The sequence below is a fragment of the Camellia sinensis genome, chromosome 14 (genome assembly GCF_055761805.1).
Source record: "Camellia sinensis isolate YWXY chromosome 14, ASM5576180v1, whole genome shotgun sequence".
NCBI lineage: Eukaryota > Viridiplantae > Streptophyta > Magnoliopsida > Ericales > Theaceae > Camellia > Camellia sinensis.
Genome location: NC_138974.1, coordinates 48868090 through 48884598, shown reverse-complemented (window position 1 = coordinate 48884598; position 16509 = coordinate 48868090). Strand labels below are relative to the sequence as shown.

The 16509-nt window shown below is 35.6% G+C and overlaps 2 protein-coding genes across 9 annotated transcripts; one reads left to right on the top strand and one right to left on the bottom strand.

The window, feature by feature from the left end:
* The first annotated feature begins 1138 nt into the window (after positions 1–1138).
* On the top strand, positions 1139–7694 carry LOC114313145 (nuclear transport factor 2). Of its 8 annotated transcripts, none has more exons than XM_028259537.2 (10): positions 1139–1489; positions 1623–1719; positions 1841–1978; positions 2664–2952; positions 3048–3277; positions 3508–3685; positions 3806–3927; positions 4009–4071; positions 6715–6781; positions 6992–7694. In XM_028259537.2, exons 2-10 carry the CDS (start codon positions 1663–1665, stop codon positions 7297–7299), a joined length of 1452 nt encoding a protein of 483 aa, XP_028115338.1. In that variant the 5' UTR covers positions 1139–1489; positions 1623–1662; the 3' UTR covers positions 7300–7694. The 8 variants fall into 8 exon arrangements, with proteins under 8 accessions (XP_028115338.1, XP_028115335.1, XP_028115328.1 ...); XM_028259534.2 differs by having other exon boundaries at positions 4006–4071; XM_028259527.2 differs by having other exon boundaries at positions 1170–1489; positions 3508–3697.
* A 3737-nt stretch (positions 7695–11431) lies between these two features.
* Positions 11432–14180, bottom strand: LOC114313137 (galacturonosyltransferase 8). Its single transcript, XM_028259504.2, has 3 exons — positions 13699–14180; positions 12363–13610; positions 11432–11984 (listed from the first exon to the last, which is right to left on the bottom strand). The coding sequence occupies exons 1-3, from the start codon at positions 13882–13884 to the stop codon at positions 11709–11711; spliced, it is 1710 nt and encodes a 569-aa protein (XP_028115305.2). The 5' UTR covers positions 13885–14180; the 3' UTR covers positions 11432–11708.
* Between the last annotated feature and the right edge of the window lie 2329 nt (positions 14181–16509).

The following is a 16509-nucleotide window of genomic DNA, read 5'->3' as shown; positions in this document are numbered from 1 at the left end:
CATTTTTGCTCCAACGCTTCACTTCCCCCACGATATTGCCACGTGTATGGCCACGATGCACTGTCCCCTCCCCTTACCCTGTCCTTTCCATTTCACATCATCACATGGCACGCCCCCCCTTTTTGAGCCCCACGCCGCCCTGGTCGGCACGTCTCACGGTCGACCCCTCCCGCTTGGCCACTCTTGCGGTCGGCACGCCTAACGGTCGACCCCTCCCGCTCGGCCACCCTCACGGTCAGCTCCCCCCGCTCGGCCACCCTTGCGGTCGGCACGCCTAACGGTCGACCCTTCCCACTCGGCCACCCTTGCGATTGGCACGCCTCACGGTCGGCACACCTAACGGTTGGCCTCTCCACTCGGTTCGCACTTCTCTTCCTTATTACTATTCCCTTCGTTGGACTAAAGCTGCACTCGGAAATGAGGGACTACTGACATGGATAGGCCCATAAGGCTTACAGCCCACAGCAAACAACCCCAAACCCATCGCTTGGGACCCATAGCATAACCCGGTTGGCAAAGCCCAGGACAGCTGGAGGCCATCTAGGCATGGAGGGCCAATGACATTCGGGCACATGGCAGGTGAAACACAGGCCACATCAGCAGACAAAGATCTGCAGAGTTATTGCCACAACACATCACCATTAATGCAGCCCATCACAACATTTATTACGACAACATCTCCCCGTCGGAACAGAGCCCCCTCACCCTGAACAAGGTAAGCTATGTCACAGGCTTTCGGCGGAAGGGGGCACGTCGCAAGGGACAGTGAAATGATTACTAAAGGATATAAGCAAGAATCGAAGACAAGAGGAAGGTTAAGCTTTTCTATCTCTCTCTCTCTATATTTCCTTCTTCCTCTACTAATTTGCTCGCCGGAGGGTCCACTGGGGGACTACCCCGTTCCCCTTTGGACTTGCTTGTAGGTCATCTGGTGGAATCATCCGCCTGAATCGGAACTTGAAGAGCTTGGACCAGGCCGACCCATCCACCCAGGATGAACTGCATCATCAATATTAATAAAACATTTGAGATTCTTGATATTTTTCATATATGCTGGGCTTAGTTAAGAAATTTGAAAAAGACTTTGAAAAGAAAAAATAAAAAATGTATAAAATCAAAAAAAAGACAGACATATTTTGTTTATTTTTTCTTTTTTTAAATCCTTCCCAAGCTTCTCAATTATCAGCACCATAGGGAAGAAAAATAAAAACAGAGATACGAATAAAACCGGTAGTACAGACTAATTCCATACTCACCTCCGTCACACGGGACATCTCTCTATATAAAACCGCAGAAACCCTCTTCTCTCTCCTCCTCCCCCGCGTTCTCGACTCTCCAAGATCCACCAGCCCCCCACCCCCCTACACTGCTCAAACCCTAGACACCGCCAACGGGAGGAGTGTGAGAGAGAGAGAGAGAGAGAGAGAAGAAGACGAAGCATTCGCATCACCTCACTCGTCTCTCCGATCCTAACATAACCGAAGCTCAGGTACACATCTCTTTGTACTCGAATCTCAACCGATCTCGAGATCTTGGCGAGTTCTCCAAATCCACGTTTTTCGGAATATTAGGGTTTTATATGCATTTTCCGCAGCTTACGTACTTGATACTTGTTTTTTTAGTTTTGTAGGGTTTTGATTGCTGCTTGGAGATCCATCAGTAATGGCGGCGGTGGCGACGACAACGGTGGCGGCACAACCACCTGTATCTGCTCAAGTTGTATGTATCGATTGACTTCTTTTTGTTCACTTTATTATTATTATTTTATTTTAATGGATTTATTGCTTGCTGTTCAGTTTGCGTAGAGTTGGTTTTTGAATGAATTTGTGCTTCGTGTTAGGTTGGGAATGCTTTTGTTCAACAATACTATCACATTCAGCACCAATCGCCGGAGCTCGTCCATCGATTTTATCAGGACATCAGTAAGCTTGGTCGTCCTGACGATAACGGCACTATGAACATCACGACGACCATGCTGGTATATCGTTGATTTCTTAAAACTTGGTAGCGTCATGTCTAAGCTTTTGGTGATTGTTAGTCGTGATCTGTTTTTATGCTCCATTTCATTGCAGAGAAACCGGTAGAAATTAATTCAGTTTTTTGTTTTTTTGCTCAATATTCAGAGGGAGAAAAGGATTTAAACTTTGTCTTTTAGCCTATTAGTTGTGTTGCAGATAGACATGTTATGGAATTTTTGTTCTCTGAGGTACCAAATAATAAGTAGCGCTTGAATTTTGTTTCATTTGTTTTTATTGGTGCGATATTTTTACGCTCCATTTTGCTATTGGAAATGATAGGGAAAGGAAATGGAAAGTGAAAGAATAGTGGAAACTATGGAAAGTGAATGAAGAAAAATAATTTATGTATGAAAATTTTGACATGCTCTTACAGGTTTTCAAATTATCTTTGCTGCTTTACAAGGATACTTTGTTTGGATTTTTAAATGTAAAAACTCTTTATTTTTGTTGTTAATATTTTCTTCTCGATTTTTCGATGCAGCTAAACAAAGAAAATTAAAATTTATTGTAATTTATTTTTCTTTCCTTCCAACTATCTGAGTTCTAAATAAAGCATGGATCAACATGGCAGTGTTAGGGGAATTTTGAGTGAAAGTAATTGGGTTGTAAGTCTCTTTCCATGTTTGGTTGGATCTTAATTCACAGGCTATCGATGAGAAGATACTGTCACTTAACTATGGTGAACTCAGGGCAGAGATTAAATCTGTGGATGCACAAGAATCTTTCAATGGGGGAGTCCATGTCCTTGTAACTGGGTATTTGGTGGGGAAGGACAACATGATCCGGAATTTCACTCAAACTTTCTTCCTTGCGCCACAAGAAAAAGGCTACTTTGTTTTGAATGACATGTTTCGCTATATGGAAGATATCAAGCATCATAATGGAAACCAGAGTTTCACTAATGACGTGGAGGCTCCTCTCACTCCAGAGCAAGGTAATGGATAAAAACTCCAATTTTCATACTGAGTATAGTTAACGTTTGAGTCGTTGATGGTGAAGAACCTTAATTTTTTTTTTTTTGGTTGGCAGATTCTTCTCCTGTGCAGGAGAATCATGTTTCCGAGCAAACAGTGGTTACTGTAGAGGTCATTGAGGAAGAAGCTCTCAATCCCACAGATAATGGAGAAGTTTCAGTTGTGGAAGTGGAAGAGGAGGTGCCAGTGGCCGAGGTTGTTGATGAAGTACCAGATGAATCACAGGTGGTGGTTGAATCCAACTCCAGAATTGAGGGAGTTCCAAAGAAGTCTTATGCTTCTATTGTAAGTGTCCATTGAACAAGCATACTATGATTGGAATTTCTTCTGCACTTGTGATAGTTAAGTTACCTATGCAATAGTTTCACTTCTCACTTTGGTAATTTCTACATGGATGTAAAATTATGAAGATGTTTTGGTGTATATGTAAACATCTACCAATGTTTTTTTGGTGCTGCCAACCTGCAGATGCATTGAGATTATAAATAATCAGTAGCTTTGTTTTGGTATTTCAGGTGATGGTTATGAGAGAGAGTGCTATGCCGTTGTCATCTCCTGCACCTGCTCCTCGGAGACCTATAGCAAAGAGCCAAGAGCAACCAGTAAACCTTGTTCAGGCATCTGCAACAGCAGTTGAGACACCAGTTTCCGGTTCAGATGCCATAGAAAATGGGAATAATCAAGAGGGCGAAGGTATGCACTCATGTATGTGCTGCTGGTTCTTGAATATCATTTCACTTCACAATTGATTTGTGAATGTTTGATGAATCTATTTATGTGAGTCATCTATTTATCTGTCTCTCTTTTTCACAGCTGATGGTTATTCAATTTATATAAAGGGTCTCCCTTTGAATGCCACGCCTGCCCTTCTTGAGGATGAATTTAAGAGGTTTGGTCCTATAAAGAGTGACGGTATTCAAGTTAGGAGTAACAAAGTATGTGTCAAGTTATCTTACTTATTTAGTCGCTTCTGGTTTTGTTATTCTTGGCTATTTATTGTCTTTTTATTACAGCAGCAGGGTTTCTGTTTTGGCTTTGTGGAATTTGAGGTGGAAAGTGCTGTGCAAAAAGCAATTGAGGTATACATTAGCCTATGCTCTATGAACTGGTCTGTTTGTCTGCCATTTGTATGTTTATTTCCTTATATGAACAACGTGGATGGTTCGTAACATATTTCTTAGATGGGGTTTCAATGTGATGAGATAAAAATAACTGTGTCAACTAGTGGCATTGTATTTGTTTTCATGTTGAATGTTTTGTCGTAGTGTTATTCTGCCACTGTTTGCTAGTATTATGGACAATTTTTCCTGCTGTGCATGCAATTTTTTGGTCTTGCTGATTAGGTCTTGGAATGGGAATGTGTTCATCCTCCATTTGAGTTTTCTTAGGCATGCACCTGTTTATGTTTGTGCACATGTGATTTTCAAGTTTCATGGTCTATACTCAAGTTGGAAGTCTAATGGGTTTGGTTATGATTGGAGCTATGAAACATTAAAAATTTCCTGATCAGTACGCGTTTTTTTTTTTGTTTACTTTCTTTGTGTGCAAATATGTGCATGTAGTATGCAGTAAGAGATGTTTGTCAGTGTCAGAATGGATAGGAGAGTGTTGTAGTGGTAAAATACTGAAATCAATTGGAAGCTTGTCAAGGATGGGACATGTAGATGCTGCAGGATTCATCTATTTGTCAGATATCGGGACAAGGGACATGACTGAGTTGTTAAGAGTCTATTTCTTATATGTGTATATTTTTCAATTGACAATTTCATTAAAATTAGAAATGAACAATCTTTTGAAAGAATGGTCACAATTTAAGGGGTTGTTTGGGGTGTCCTAAATAAGTGCACTTTTTTGTCTTTTTGGATTAAAAAGTTGAGGAAAAAAATATGATTGTTTGGGTTAACTTTTTGACTTTTTATGGAAAAATGTGTATTAAAAAATTGTATAAATTAGTGTGTAGGGAAAAATTAGGAATGAGAGTTGTGTAGTCGTAATTTTTGACTTTTGATGAATAGTGATAACTTTTTAACTTTTTGAGTAACTTTTTGGCTTTTTGACAAAAAAATACTTGAATATTTTTCTTAAAATGGGTGTTTTCTGGAGACTCCCCCGTAAAACAATGTTGTGGAAACTCTCATGCTAGATGCATGCTTGTAGTCTTTTTCTTTTTTCATTCCTTTGTATTTTTTGAAGGATTGGGAAAAGGTTTAAAATGATGTTCTAATGTAAATGGCAGTGGTGGTAGTAATATGGGGAAGTTTGTGAGAATAAAATGATAGAATTGGCGTTTGTGATCGTGTTGAATAAAATATTAAAATGATGACATCAAGGTTGCCCTTTAACAACCATTACATTTTGTATTAGGACACACCATTATCTCAGTATTTTCAATTTTTCATATTTTTTCAACCCAATGGAGTAGGGTGCTGAAAATGAGTGTGATGGCAGTGAGTGGTAGCAACAATAGTTGTGGCAACATAAATGGTAGTAGTTGTCATGGTTGTGGTGGCATTTGTGTCCAGAATTGCTGCCCCCTCTGCTATTCACTCAATTTTATATTGGCGTTGGTGGTAGGGCACTGTTGTTGATTCTTGTCACCCAAGATGTTCCGTACCTAGATACCAATTTGACTGGTAACCTGCCCATTTTGCATTGAGGTTAGACAAATGCTGAGGTTATATATAGCAGGTCCTGGGGAAGAGCGAGAACTTGACTCGGATTTTAGTCAGTACATAGGCTTTGTTTAAATGTTTTAAATGGAAATGATGTCATCTTTCTTTGATTTAAATGAGTTGTAAACCCTTGCATGTATATAAGTCAGCTGGAAAAGCCTGCATATGTGGGGTGCTTTACCAGATAAGTATTTTCTCATTTTGCTTCACTGCTGCCTTGTTGTCCGCCAGTGATGCCTCGGTTAGGAATGTGTGATATCTTCTATTAAGAATTCAGGCTATCTTTAATGATGAAATCAGTCATGATTTGTTTGTGTTTTAATTTTCTGTGATTGTTGTTATTTGTAGATGAAATTTACTTTCCTTATGAGGTCATTGAGGAAGGTTGGTTGCCTGTGGGTTTAACAGTTTTTTTTGTTATTGGGCTTGGGAGGGATAGCTGATTTTTAAATGATTTCTATATGGGAACAGCTAACCTGTCACTATTTTCTCTAGCAGCCTTTGAGTGCCAGTGCCCTACCATTGCTTTCATCAACTTGTTATTTCATAATTGCAGCTGCATGCTGTCATCACTACTCTCGTTGCCTTCACACCTAGATCTAGCCACTCAAACTCTTGTTTGATATGTTACCACATTCATATTGAATCACATGTATAAAAATGAAATATCTGACTCCATCCCAAATGTAGAAATCTGATGCCAATATCATGGATTCAGGGAACTCTAGTTACAATATGGAATATCATGGATTCAGGGAACTCTAGTTACAATGCCATAGTGTTCATATCCTTTTTTTCACCTGCATTCACTACCTGGTGGTGCATTTAGGAAGCAAGTCCAATCCTTGCATTTGCAACACATTTTGATCACCGGTTACTGAATGTTTATATTTTGTAATGGCATTGTACTTCTGTAGAATAATTGGAGATACTATTTTGTAGGCTTTTCTGCCAGATTTTTTTATTTTTTATTTTTTGTGTGTGTGTGTGCGTGTGTGAACTGTACTTATCCCTATTTGTGTTGTGAAATATATTCTATTCATCTTTCAGGCTTCGCCCGTTACAATTGGTGGGCGCCAAGCTTTTGTCGAGGAGAAGAGGTCTACTAATTCTCGAGGCAAGTTGGGTTTTATGATGCTACTTCACTCTTTTTAAGATAGCATGTTAATCTCTAATTGTGTGTCTCGTGTGCTTGATTGAATTGCTTGTTGATAAAGAAAGGGGTCATCCTATATGTTTGTGCGGCAGGAAAACTATCCTTCACATTGGTTTGGGGTATCCCTGTACCACTTTCTTTTCTATAACTACAGCTGTTCTTTCTTTGCAGTGAATAATAACAGGGGGCGGTTTTCAACTGGAAGGGGATCTGGATTCAGGAACGAGGGGGTCAGAGGGCGTGCAAACTATGGAAGCGGTAGAGGCTATAACCGCGGTGATTTCAATGGCCGGACTGAATTTGGTAATAATAGGGATAGGGGCAGCAATCGAGGAGGATTTTCGAGTCGCGGAGGGGATGGATATCAGAGGTCTGATAGCATGGGAAGCAACGGTGGCGGCCGTGCAAACCGTGGTGGTGGGATGGCAGTCAATGCAACAGCCAAAACCGTGGCACCACGGGTGTCTGCTACTGCTTGAGGACGACCCCATAGCTTAGAGAGCCAGTGATCTGTGAGGGATTGAAATAGGTTTGTGTGTTTTTTTTTTTTTTTAAAAAAATGTAGTGACTAAGTGGTTGATGATATCATTTGGTGGGCAGATCCTTCAGGCTGTCTGAAAATTTTCAAGTTAAAATCCTAACTTTCTTTCGCACATTTTTTTTCCCTTCTTTTTTTTTTTTTTTATAATATTCTTGGGTGGGTGTTATAGGGTTGATGATAGTTAGATGTTGGAAGTTAGCTTTTGTTGTGAAGTAGTTGTAGTGCCCAAGGGATTATTTCTAATTCATTTTGTTGGGCTTTTTGTATTCGGCAAATTATTATTTTAGAGTTTATTTTTGAATACTGGTAATGAAATATGGGTCGTTGCTACTATAACTCAGCCGTAATGCATGTATTCATTCTTTTGGATTTAATGCGTAATCTCCAACTTTTGTCAGAGTAATTCTTGAAATGATTGTACACACGATGATGAAATGGAAGTTCCTGATTCAGTGCCTATATATTTTTTTCTTAATTTGCTTCTCCCCGAAGTAAATCGATTTGTAATCGGGTAATGCTAGAGATACCAAATTTTCTACCAAACAAATGATCAAATGTCTCACATGGGTGTGGGGTCCGTAATTTTATGGACCCCACATCCATGTGAGACATTTAGTCATTTATTTGGTAGAAAATTTGGGACCTCTAGCATTTTCCTTTGTAATCCATTGATGTGTGTTTTAGCGGGCCATTTCCCTAAATAAGTTAAAATATTAAATCAATTCTCAAACTAAGTTTAGTTTTAAAAGAATTCTCAAAATAGGCTAATCGTGGTTCGCAATCACGATTTCAACATGTATGCGCCTGTCTCGCGTGAAATTTGGAAAGTCTTAAAATCGTGGTTACAAAACGCGATTTTGATTAAGAAATCGCGGTTACAAAAGGCGTTTTTAATTAATTTTTTTTTTGAAATCGCTGTTCTGAATCACGCTTATCACGCTTTTATCGAGAAAAAAAAATTTCTTCTAGAATCGCTGTTTTGAATCACGATTTTTACCAAATTTTTTTTTTCTTCTGAAAGCGTGGTTGTGAACCACGCTTTCAATACACAGATGCAATAGCTGATAAAAAATAAAGTAAAGTGAACCAAATGCTATTGGACCAACTGATACACAAGTGCTATTGGACCAACATAAAGTGAACACTCATCAACATAAATTTCTAAAAAAAAAAATAAATTTCTAAAATTTTACGCTACCTTAGTGTTTAGGGATAAAATTTATTTTTTATTTTACTAAAATAAAAATAAATAAATTTTAAGAATTAAACCCTAAACCCTAAAATAAAAAAAAATAAAATTTATCCCTAAACACTAAGGTAGCGTTTGGTAACGTTTACGTTTTTTGGTTATATTTATGAAAATTTTATAAATTGATTTTTATTTATTTTTAGAAAAACATAAATTACAAACGCGTTTGGTTTGAACAATAAATAAATAAATAAATTTATTTATCCCTAAACACTAAGGAAACGTTTACGTTTTTTGGTTATATTTATTTATATTTATTTTTTCAATTAATTTTTTTTAAAATTAATTTTTTTTCAATTATAATATGTGTGATTCCATTATCATAAATAATAAAAATAAATATAAATATTTTAGGCTCGAACAAACATATTTTTTATTTTATGTTTTTAAAATTTTTTAAACATTTTGTTCAAACCAAACACGTTTGTAATTTATATTTTTCTAAAAATAAATAAAAATCAATTTATAAAATTTTCATAAATATAAACAAAAAATGTAAACGTTACCAAACGCTAGCTTAGTATTTAGGGATAAATTTTATTTTTTTTATTTTAGGGTTTAGGGTTTAATTCTTAAAATTTATTTATTTTTATTTTAGTAAAATAAAAAAATAAATTTTATCCCTAAACACTAAGGTAGCGTAAATTTTTAGAAATTTATTTTTATTTTTAGAAATTTATGTCGATGAGTGTTCACTTTACGTTGGTCCAATAGCACTTGTGTATCAGTTGGTCCAATAACACTTGTGTATCAGTTGGTCCAATAGCACTTGGTTCACTTTACTTTATTTTTTATCAGCTATTGCATTTGTGTATTGAAAGCGTGGTTCACAACCACGCTTTCAGAAGAAAAAAAAAATTGGTAAAAATCGTGGTTCTGAACAGCGATTTCAGAAGAATTTTTTTTTCTCGATAAAAGCGTGGTTTAAAACAGCGATTTTAGAAGAAAAAAATTTAATTAAAAGCGCCTTTTGTAACCGCGATTTCTTAATCAAAATCGTGTTTTGTAACCACAATTTTAAGATTTCTCAAATTTCACGCGAGACAGGCGCATACATGTTGAAATCGTGGTTGTGAACCACGATTTAGCCTATTTTGAGAATTCTTTCAAAACTAGACTTAGTTTGGGAATTGATTTAGTATTTTGGCTTATTTAGGGAAATGACCCTGTTTTAGCCTTTTGACAGAAAGGAGGTACCCTAATATTATATTGGGTAAGTTACACTAATCGTCTTTATATTTTAGAATTTATGTTATTTTGATTTTTGATTTTTTAATTGTGATATATTTGATTTTAAATTTTGATTCTTATTTAAATAAGGACAATTGAACATATTGTTGTTCTATTTGAAGGGCAAAGTTGTTATATAATTTATTGTGTTGGTCAATTTATATTTTGTTTGAAATATAATATTTATTTTTAATGAATAATGTTAAAAAGTTTTTGGGTTATAAAGTTTTGTTTGATTTAATTTTCAAAATCTATTTTTAGAAAATTTTTCTAAGAAATTGGTGAAAAAAAATAAAAAAAAGATAGCATTTTTATATAATTTTATCTTTTAGAACGGTAGAAATAATTTTTTTATATGCTTTTTTTTTATATTTAATTTCGTTAAATTAGTTTTTATTTTTTTAAAAGTCAAACATGATTACAATTTTGATGTCATTATTAAACCAATCTATTAAATCAAACAATTCAAAACTAACAACATTTCATATATTAAACATATAATTTATACATTAAAAACTTAATAACCATCCATTAAATGATATCCATTCAAAAAAATCTGTTAACAACAAATACAACCATCTGTTACATGATAACTATCTAAAAATATCAACAAAAATAACCACATATTACATGGTCATCATCCAAACATATAATAAAAATTAATTTAATAAAAAAAAATAATAAAAAAATAATCATTTTTATATAACTTTATCTTTAGTGAGTAAAAATAATTTTTAAAAATTTAAAAAAGAAATTTTGACTTTTATTTTTGTCAAACTAATTTTTATTTTATCAATTTGACAATTTTTTCTTTGAAATGGAACAATAACGTCTTCAATTGTTTTTATTTAGAATAAGATTTAAAATTCAAAATCAAATATATCACAACCAAATGTACCACAATTAAAAGTCAAGAATTAAAATAACACAAGATCCAAACTACATAGACCAATTGCAAAATCAAATACTAAAATAATACAAATTCTAAACTATAAAGACCGTTAGTATAATCTATCCAATTACAAATCAAAAGGATTGCTATTTTATCAGTTGTTTGCAAAATCATTCACTTGAATTGGACTACTACGGTCATTTTCATATAGAAAATTGAAGAATGGAGTCGTCCTGTGCAATAGACAATAGGATTACATAGGAGATTCTATGATCAGAGGACTAACTAGTTACTCTAGATTGATTAAGAAGTCAAAAAACAGGGGACACTATTTCCCCCATTTTTCCAACTTGCATATAGCACAGCCAGACAGAAATCTTTGGCTCATTTGAAATAGATCAAACCTTTCACTAGGCAGAACATGTGCTCTGCATCTACATGTATGAATGCCTGAATCTCCTTCCACAGGTTTTAAAATGCACTAGTGGTGGGGTAGTGAAGAACTGTAAAGCATTGAATTGATGTCACACTGATATTTCTTTAAAACATATTCAAAAGGGTATGTTCTAACAAATAACAACATTGCATTACCATACACTACAAGTCCACAATGAAATATAAGGTGGTTATCACAAGACAAGACACATTGGTAATATAACCCAACAATTTACCAAGTATTTGAACATTCAGCCAAGACAATTAATTGTAAATGCATATGAACAATTGAAGCATAATTTATGAACTAACATTTGTTTTGACATTTCTGAAAGCAAAAGAAGAATGCTAAAACTTAGGTAGACATAAAAATTCTACGACACTAGATAAGAACATTTAAGTTTCGTGTAACAAGAAAAGATGGGCGAACATTTAAGTTTCGTGTAACAAGAAAAGATGGGCCTCGCAAAACATATGCTTGCACAAGGACTTAGCATTGGCAGATCCTTCAAGCATAGGATTCAACTATGAGCACATTTATCTAAAGGCCGAAATTACAGGCCTGGATGTACTCATTATCATAGTCAACATGCTTTGTCCAAAGTGACCGAAATTGATTCATGGCAATATCAAGCCAAGGTTTCATATTCCCGTTGAAGTGCACAACTGCAGCATTATTGATCTCTTGTATGCTTATGCTTGGATTATAGCCAAGCCCCAGAACATGCCAAGATTTGTCTAGAGGTTTTGTTGTGGAATAAAAGGTGATCAGGCCTGGGGGCAATGTCCCCAGTTTCCACAGGGTCCGGTTCTCATTCTGCATCAAAGACGACATCTCTAGTTAGTTAGTGAATAGGTAACAACATACAAAACACAACTAAAAATCCCATAGATAATACAGAACAGAACTATGCTTAATAACCAGTCCTATATCAGATCAGCATACCACAGAAACTAAAATGAGAAAACCTAATGGTTCATTGGTTCATGAGAGTGTGCAATAAAAAAGAACATATAACCAATTCAACAAATCAGATACATTGGAATCAACTCAAACAATTGAAGATTCTTAATCAAGAATTAAGGACCATAAATAACATGGTATAACTATAATATATGAAAGGTTATTAATGCACAAGTTAATAAATTATTCAAGAAAAAAACAAAAGCAGTTTCCAGAGTAATCCAAGCTCACCAGAGTCTGCCAGTAGTGATACTGTTCTGTGCATTTCTCCTTTCTCCAAGCATCCAAATCGAAGAAGTTCATCCCATAAGCCCATCCACACGCCTTTGGATTAAACTTCTCTCTGATCAAAGGGTGTGAGAAATTCATGTACTGCGCATACCGATGGAACGACCCGAAACAAGTCTCAACAGCCCCATTCACCTTTCCATCCATGTCTATCTTCCATAACCCTGTAAGGTCCCTCTGAACAACCACATCATCATCCAAAAACAAGATCCTGTGCAATTTCGGGTACATTTCGGGCAAATAAAACCTCAGATGATTCAGCATTGACAAATACTTAGGGTTCCTAAATTTCATGTTGGTTGTGTCTTTTGTTGCGTTCTCAAGCTTATTCTCAAAATAAAACCTTTGCAAGTTTGCGGATTCGAGTTGCCGAAGCACGGGAACGTATGAAGTATTCAAAAACTTGTAGTCCTCCACGGCCTTGACCTCAATGTGAGCTCCATTGTAATCCCTCATCTTGAACATAACCTGCATTGCTCCGAGATTCATCTTATCAGTCACAACATGAAACACGTGTTTCCATGGCTCTTTCTGGTTCTTCACTGCCGAATTCACCACAACCGACGCTGCAATCACATTATCTGAAAAAATTGCGTAGTGGTAAAGCTTCGGGTCCTCAATCTCAGGAGGAGTTGGCTTTCCTTCGTCCGAGTACTTATCCGGATGAGCAATTCGCTCTTCCATTAATCTCATAGCGACGCAATGCAAGCTCTTCGGGATCGATTTCGCTGCAATCAAGCTCGAGAACGCCCCTTGCTTCTTCGCCTTCGTTAACTGCTCATTTACGGAAAAAATCGTGTCCTTGAGCTTCTGAATCTTGAGCTGGTAATCGAAAGACTCCTTCGCCTCCGCGATAACTTGTCGCGTGACCTTGATCCGCTCCTTTACCTCCTTCTCAAACTGTCGAAGCACAATCTCGTCAATCGAGCTCGCATCGGAGTCAAACATAGCCTTATACGCAGGTTTCGAGATCAGATCCGTGTAGTTCCGAGAGAGATCAGCGAAACCCCTAACAAGCTTCGAGTTCTCAAGCTTCAGTTTCCGAGCATACGAAGCATAAGCGAGAACCAGAGATCGGTGATCGTCCGCTTGCTTCCTGATCTGATCCAATCGCGGCTTCAACGGATCAGATTTGAGCGCTAGAACCGTTCTCCGCACCGATCCAACTCCATCCGAACCAGATGCGAAACCCTAACAAACCAAACAAAAAAACACAGTAAACACATTAACGAATGAAGAAATGGTGTTAAATAAATGTGAATTTTCGGAGGACACTCACGAGGTTGAGATCGGAGGGGTTGGTGGTGGAGGGAGTGACAAAAAGAGAGAGAGTGAAGAAGAGGAAGACGGCGACGGAGATGGCGGAAGCAAAGAACATAAATTTGAAAGAAGCTACGGCGCCGGAAAGTCCAGTTTTCCGATCGGAGAGTGACGATCGAGAGCTTCGAAACGTTGTTTTCGCCATTTTTCCGAGTTCTTGTTAGACAGAGAGAGAGTCTAGACAGAGAGCATATCTATCAAGGTAGTTGCTCCAAGGGGAGTCTCTGTGAGAGAGATTAGAGAGAGAGAGAGAGAGAGAAATAGATGAGAGAGATTAGAGAGTGTCGATGGCAACTGTAGAAGTGAAGGGAACGCGGGGAAGGTCTCTCCTGTGGCGGTGAGTGTTTGTTTGTGGATCGGTCAAGTGCCACCAACGAGAAATTATTCGCTGCTCTTTGGGTATTACCCCAACGTCTTGTGAACCGCTTGATTAAGTCTTGGCGACCTCTTAATGTGATCGTGCGGTTTTTAGATTCGTTGACCAAATGCTCAACAATACAAAATAATTTTTCACTGATTAAGAATTTAATATAATAACATTTAGTATGTCACGGAATTTGAGTAAATTATTTTAATACAATATAACATAAGTACCTTTCATAATAAAATGAGGGAACTTTATTATTTGAATCCAATTACAATCTAACACAATTTCATAATTTTCTGTGGAGATATATTTTCTGAGTATCAATACGTGACAAGGTGACGCTGACGTGTCAGCTGAAGTTTCACGTGTTCTGGTCGTGACGCCGAGGTAATCTCGGCAAGGCTGATATTATCTCCGAAAATATCAGAATCCGAAATAAGTGAATAAAGGACAAGAGTCCTAGAATGAAAAGGGAACTCAACCTGGTTGATGGACAAGAGTCCTAGAAAATATCAGAATCCGAAATAAGTGAATAAAGGACAAGAGTCCTAGAATGAAAAGGGAACTCAACCTGGTTGATGGACAAGAGTCCTAGAATGAGAGAAGACTTCAGTTTGCATTAAGATAAAACTCTTAGAGAGTTTATCCTAATCTTACTGGGAGTCTAAGATTAGCAGTAATCCTGAGTTATAGAAGTTAGGCTTCTATTAGGACTAGATCTAAGATATGCTTTTTAGGCTCAAGCTTGTGAGCTGAATAATTAATTATTTTTGAGAGATATATTGACTTGATCGTCGGAGTGCCCCCGGGTGGACGAACCACCGTGGGATTCTTATATTTCTGTTGCAGGTCAGTCAGGTGCCATCTATTCTGTCAGTGCTCTCCAGCTGAATTACTGAGTTGATAGTGTGATCGGAAAATTTCCCATACATTTTCATATCTCAATAATGAGGAAGCTTCATTATGTACACTACATTTGTATTATTATTATTATTTTTTTGAAGTTGACCCACTAATTTATAGTTAGAATCTCTTCATTTTATCTAGAGTTGTAATATAAATTAATAATAATAACATATAAATTCATTAAATAAGAATTTCTACCTACTATTTAATGCTCTAATTAACAATTGAATTCTTCAAATGATTAGCAGTAAATGAATTGTTTTTAATTTTTTGTCATTTGCTAAGATGATTGTGAATTTAGTAATTGTTTCAAATAAAACAAAGTCAAGGTCCAATCTCAAGAGTAAAACATTAATTGCGTCCAATTAATTAATTGGACTACACAACCAATTGGTAATCATCAGATTTTCCTTAGAAGTAGTTTTATCAGCTTTAAAACAAAAGAAAAATAAGAAAAATAATGATAAATTATCAATAAATCTTAATAGTTGGATTTAATTTATATTAAGTTTTATTAAAAATAAATTCTAATAAAATTATCGCTAAAATTAATTTTTTGTGATAATTATTTATATATGTCGCTAAAAATTAACAATTAATAATTTTTTTTGTCACTATTTTTATAAGTTATCGTTAAAACTTATAATTAGTAACGTTTTTCTGTGACACGTTAAAAGTTGAAAGTTAACGACTTTTTTTGTGACGATTTTTTAAAACTGTTGCTATAAATTTATAATTAGTGATATTTTTTGTAACAATTTTTAAACTGTCATTGAAAATTAAAAGTTAGTGACGTTTTTTAACACTATTTGATAAAAAATGTTATTAATTATTATAAAACCTATTAGACAATAAATCCACTTATTAAGACCTACATTTAACTCTTCCGAAAAATAATTCGTTTTACAATATAAAATGAGATATGCTAATAACTTTTTTTGAGGTATTGTTTAACTTTAAAATTTTTATAAAAAAAATACTGTAAAATGGCAAAAATGTTAAAAAAATTATATTCAATAAAAAATAATTTTAAATTAATAAAAAGTGTCTTATGTATTTTTTTTTGTCATTTTCTTTTACACCATGAATATTTATTAGCAAGACCCATACAAATTATTAATTTATCCATCTTTATAAAAAAAAATTGGTAAAAATCTCTAAAATAAATTGCAATCGTGTGAGAAGTTAGAAGATTTTAAAGTCAAATGTCCATAAATTTATAATTTTTATTGTGAAAACGATAAGTTAAATATTTTTACCCTCAACCCTCCTTATCTCTATAATAGTATCCCTCTTCTCTTTGTCACCCTCTCTTTTTCTCTCTCAGGCCTCATTTGTTTGGGATTATAAAGAGGGAATTGAAATTATTAATCCCTTGATATTATTAATAGAGTATTTGTTTTGAGAGATGGGGAGGGGACTGTTAATCTCTTGGTATTAGTAGTTCCCTTGAAAGGGAGATTGATAAGGAGGAGATAGAGATGGTATTAGAGAAAT

Excerpts from the sequence above, each read along its gene's own strand:
- LOC114313145 (XM_028259515.2), top strand. The coding sequence starts at position 1,663 with ATGGCGGCGGTGGCGACGACAACGGTGGCGGCACAACCACCTGTATCT. Across the intron at positions 3,278-3,507 it reads AGAAGTCTTATGCTTCTATT|GTGATGGTTATGAGAGAGAG; the intron begins GTAAGTGTCCAT and ends TTGGTATTTCAG. Across the intron at positions 3,928-4,005 it reads TTCAAGTTAGGAGTAACAAA|CAGCAGGGTTTCTGTTTTGG; the intron begins GTATGTGTCAAG and ends TTTTTATTACAG.
- LOC114313137 (XM_028259504.2), bottom strand. The coding sequence starts at position 13,884 with ATGGCGAAAACAACGTTTCGAAGCTCTCGATCGTCACTCTCCGATCGG. Across the intron at positions 13,611-13,698 it reads ACCCCTCCGATCTCAACCTC|GGTTTCGCATCTGGTTCGGA; the intron begins GTGAGTGTCCTC and ends TTGGTTTGTTAG. Across the intron at positions 11,985-12,362 it reads ATCACTACTGGCAGACTCTG|AATGAGAACCGGACCCTGTG; the intron begins GTGAGCTTGGAT and ends TCTTTGATGCAG.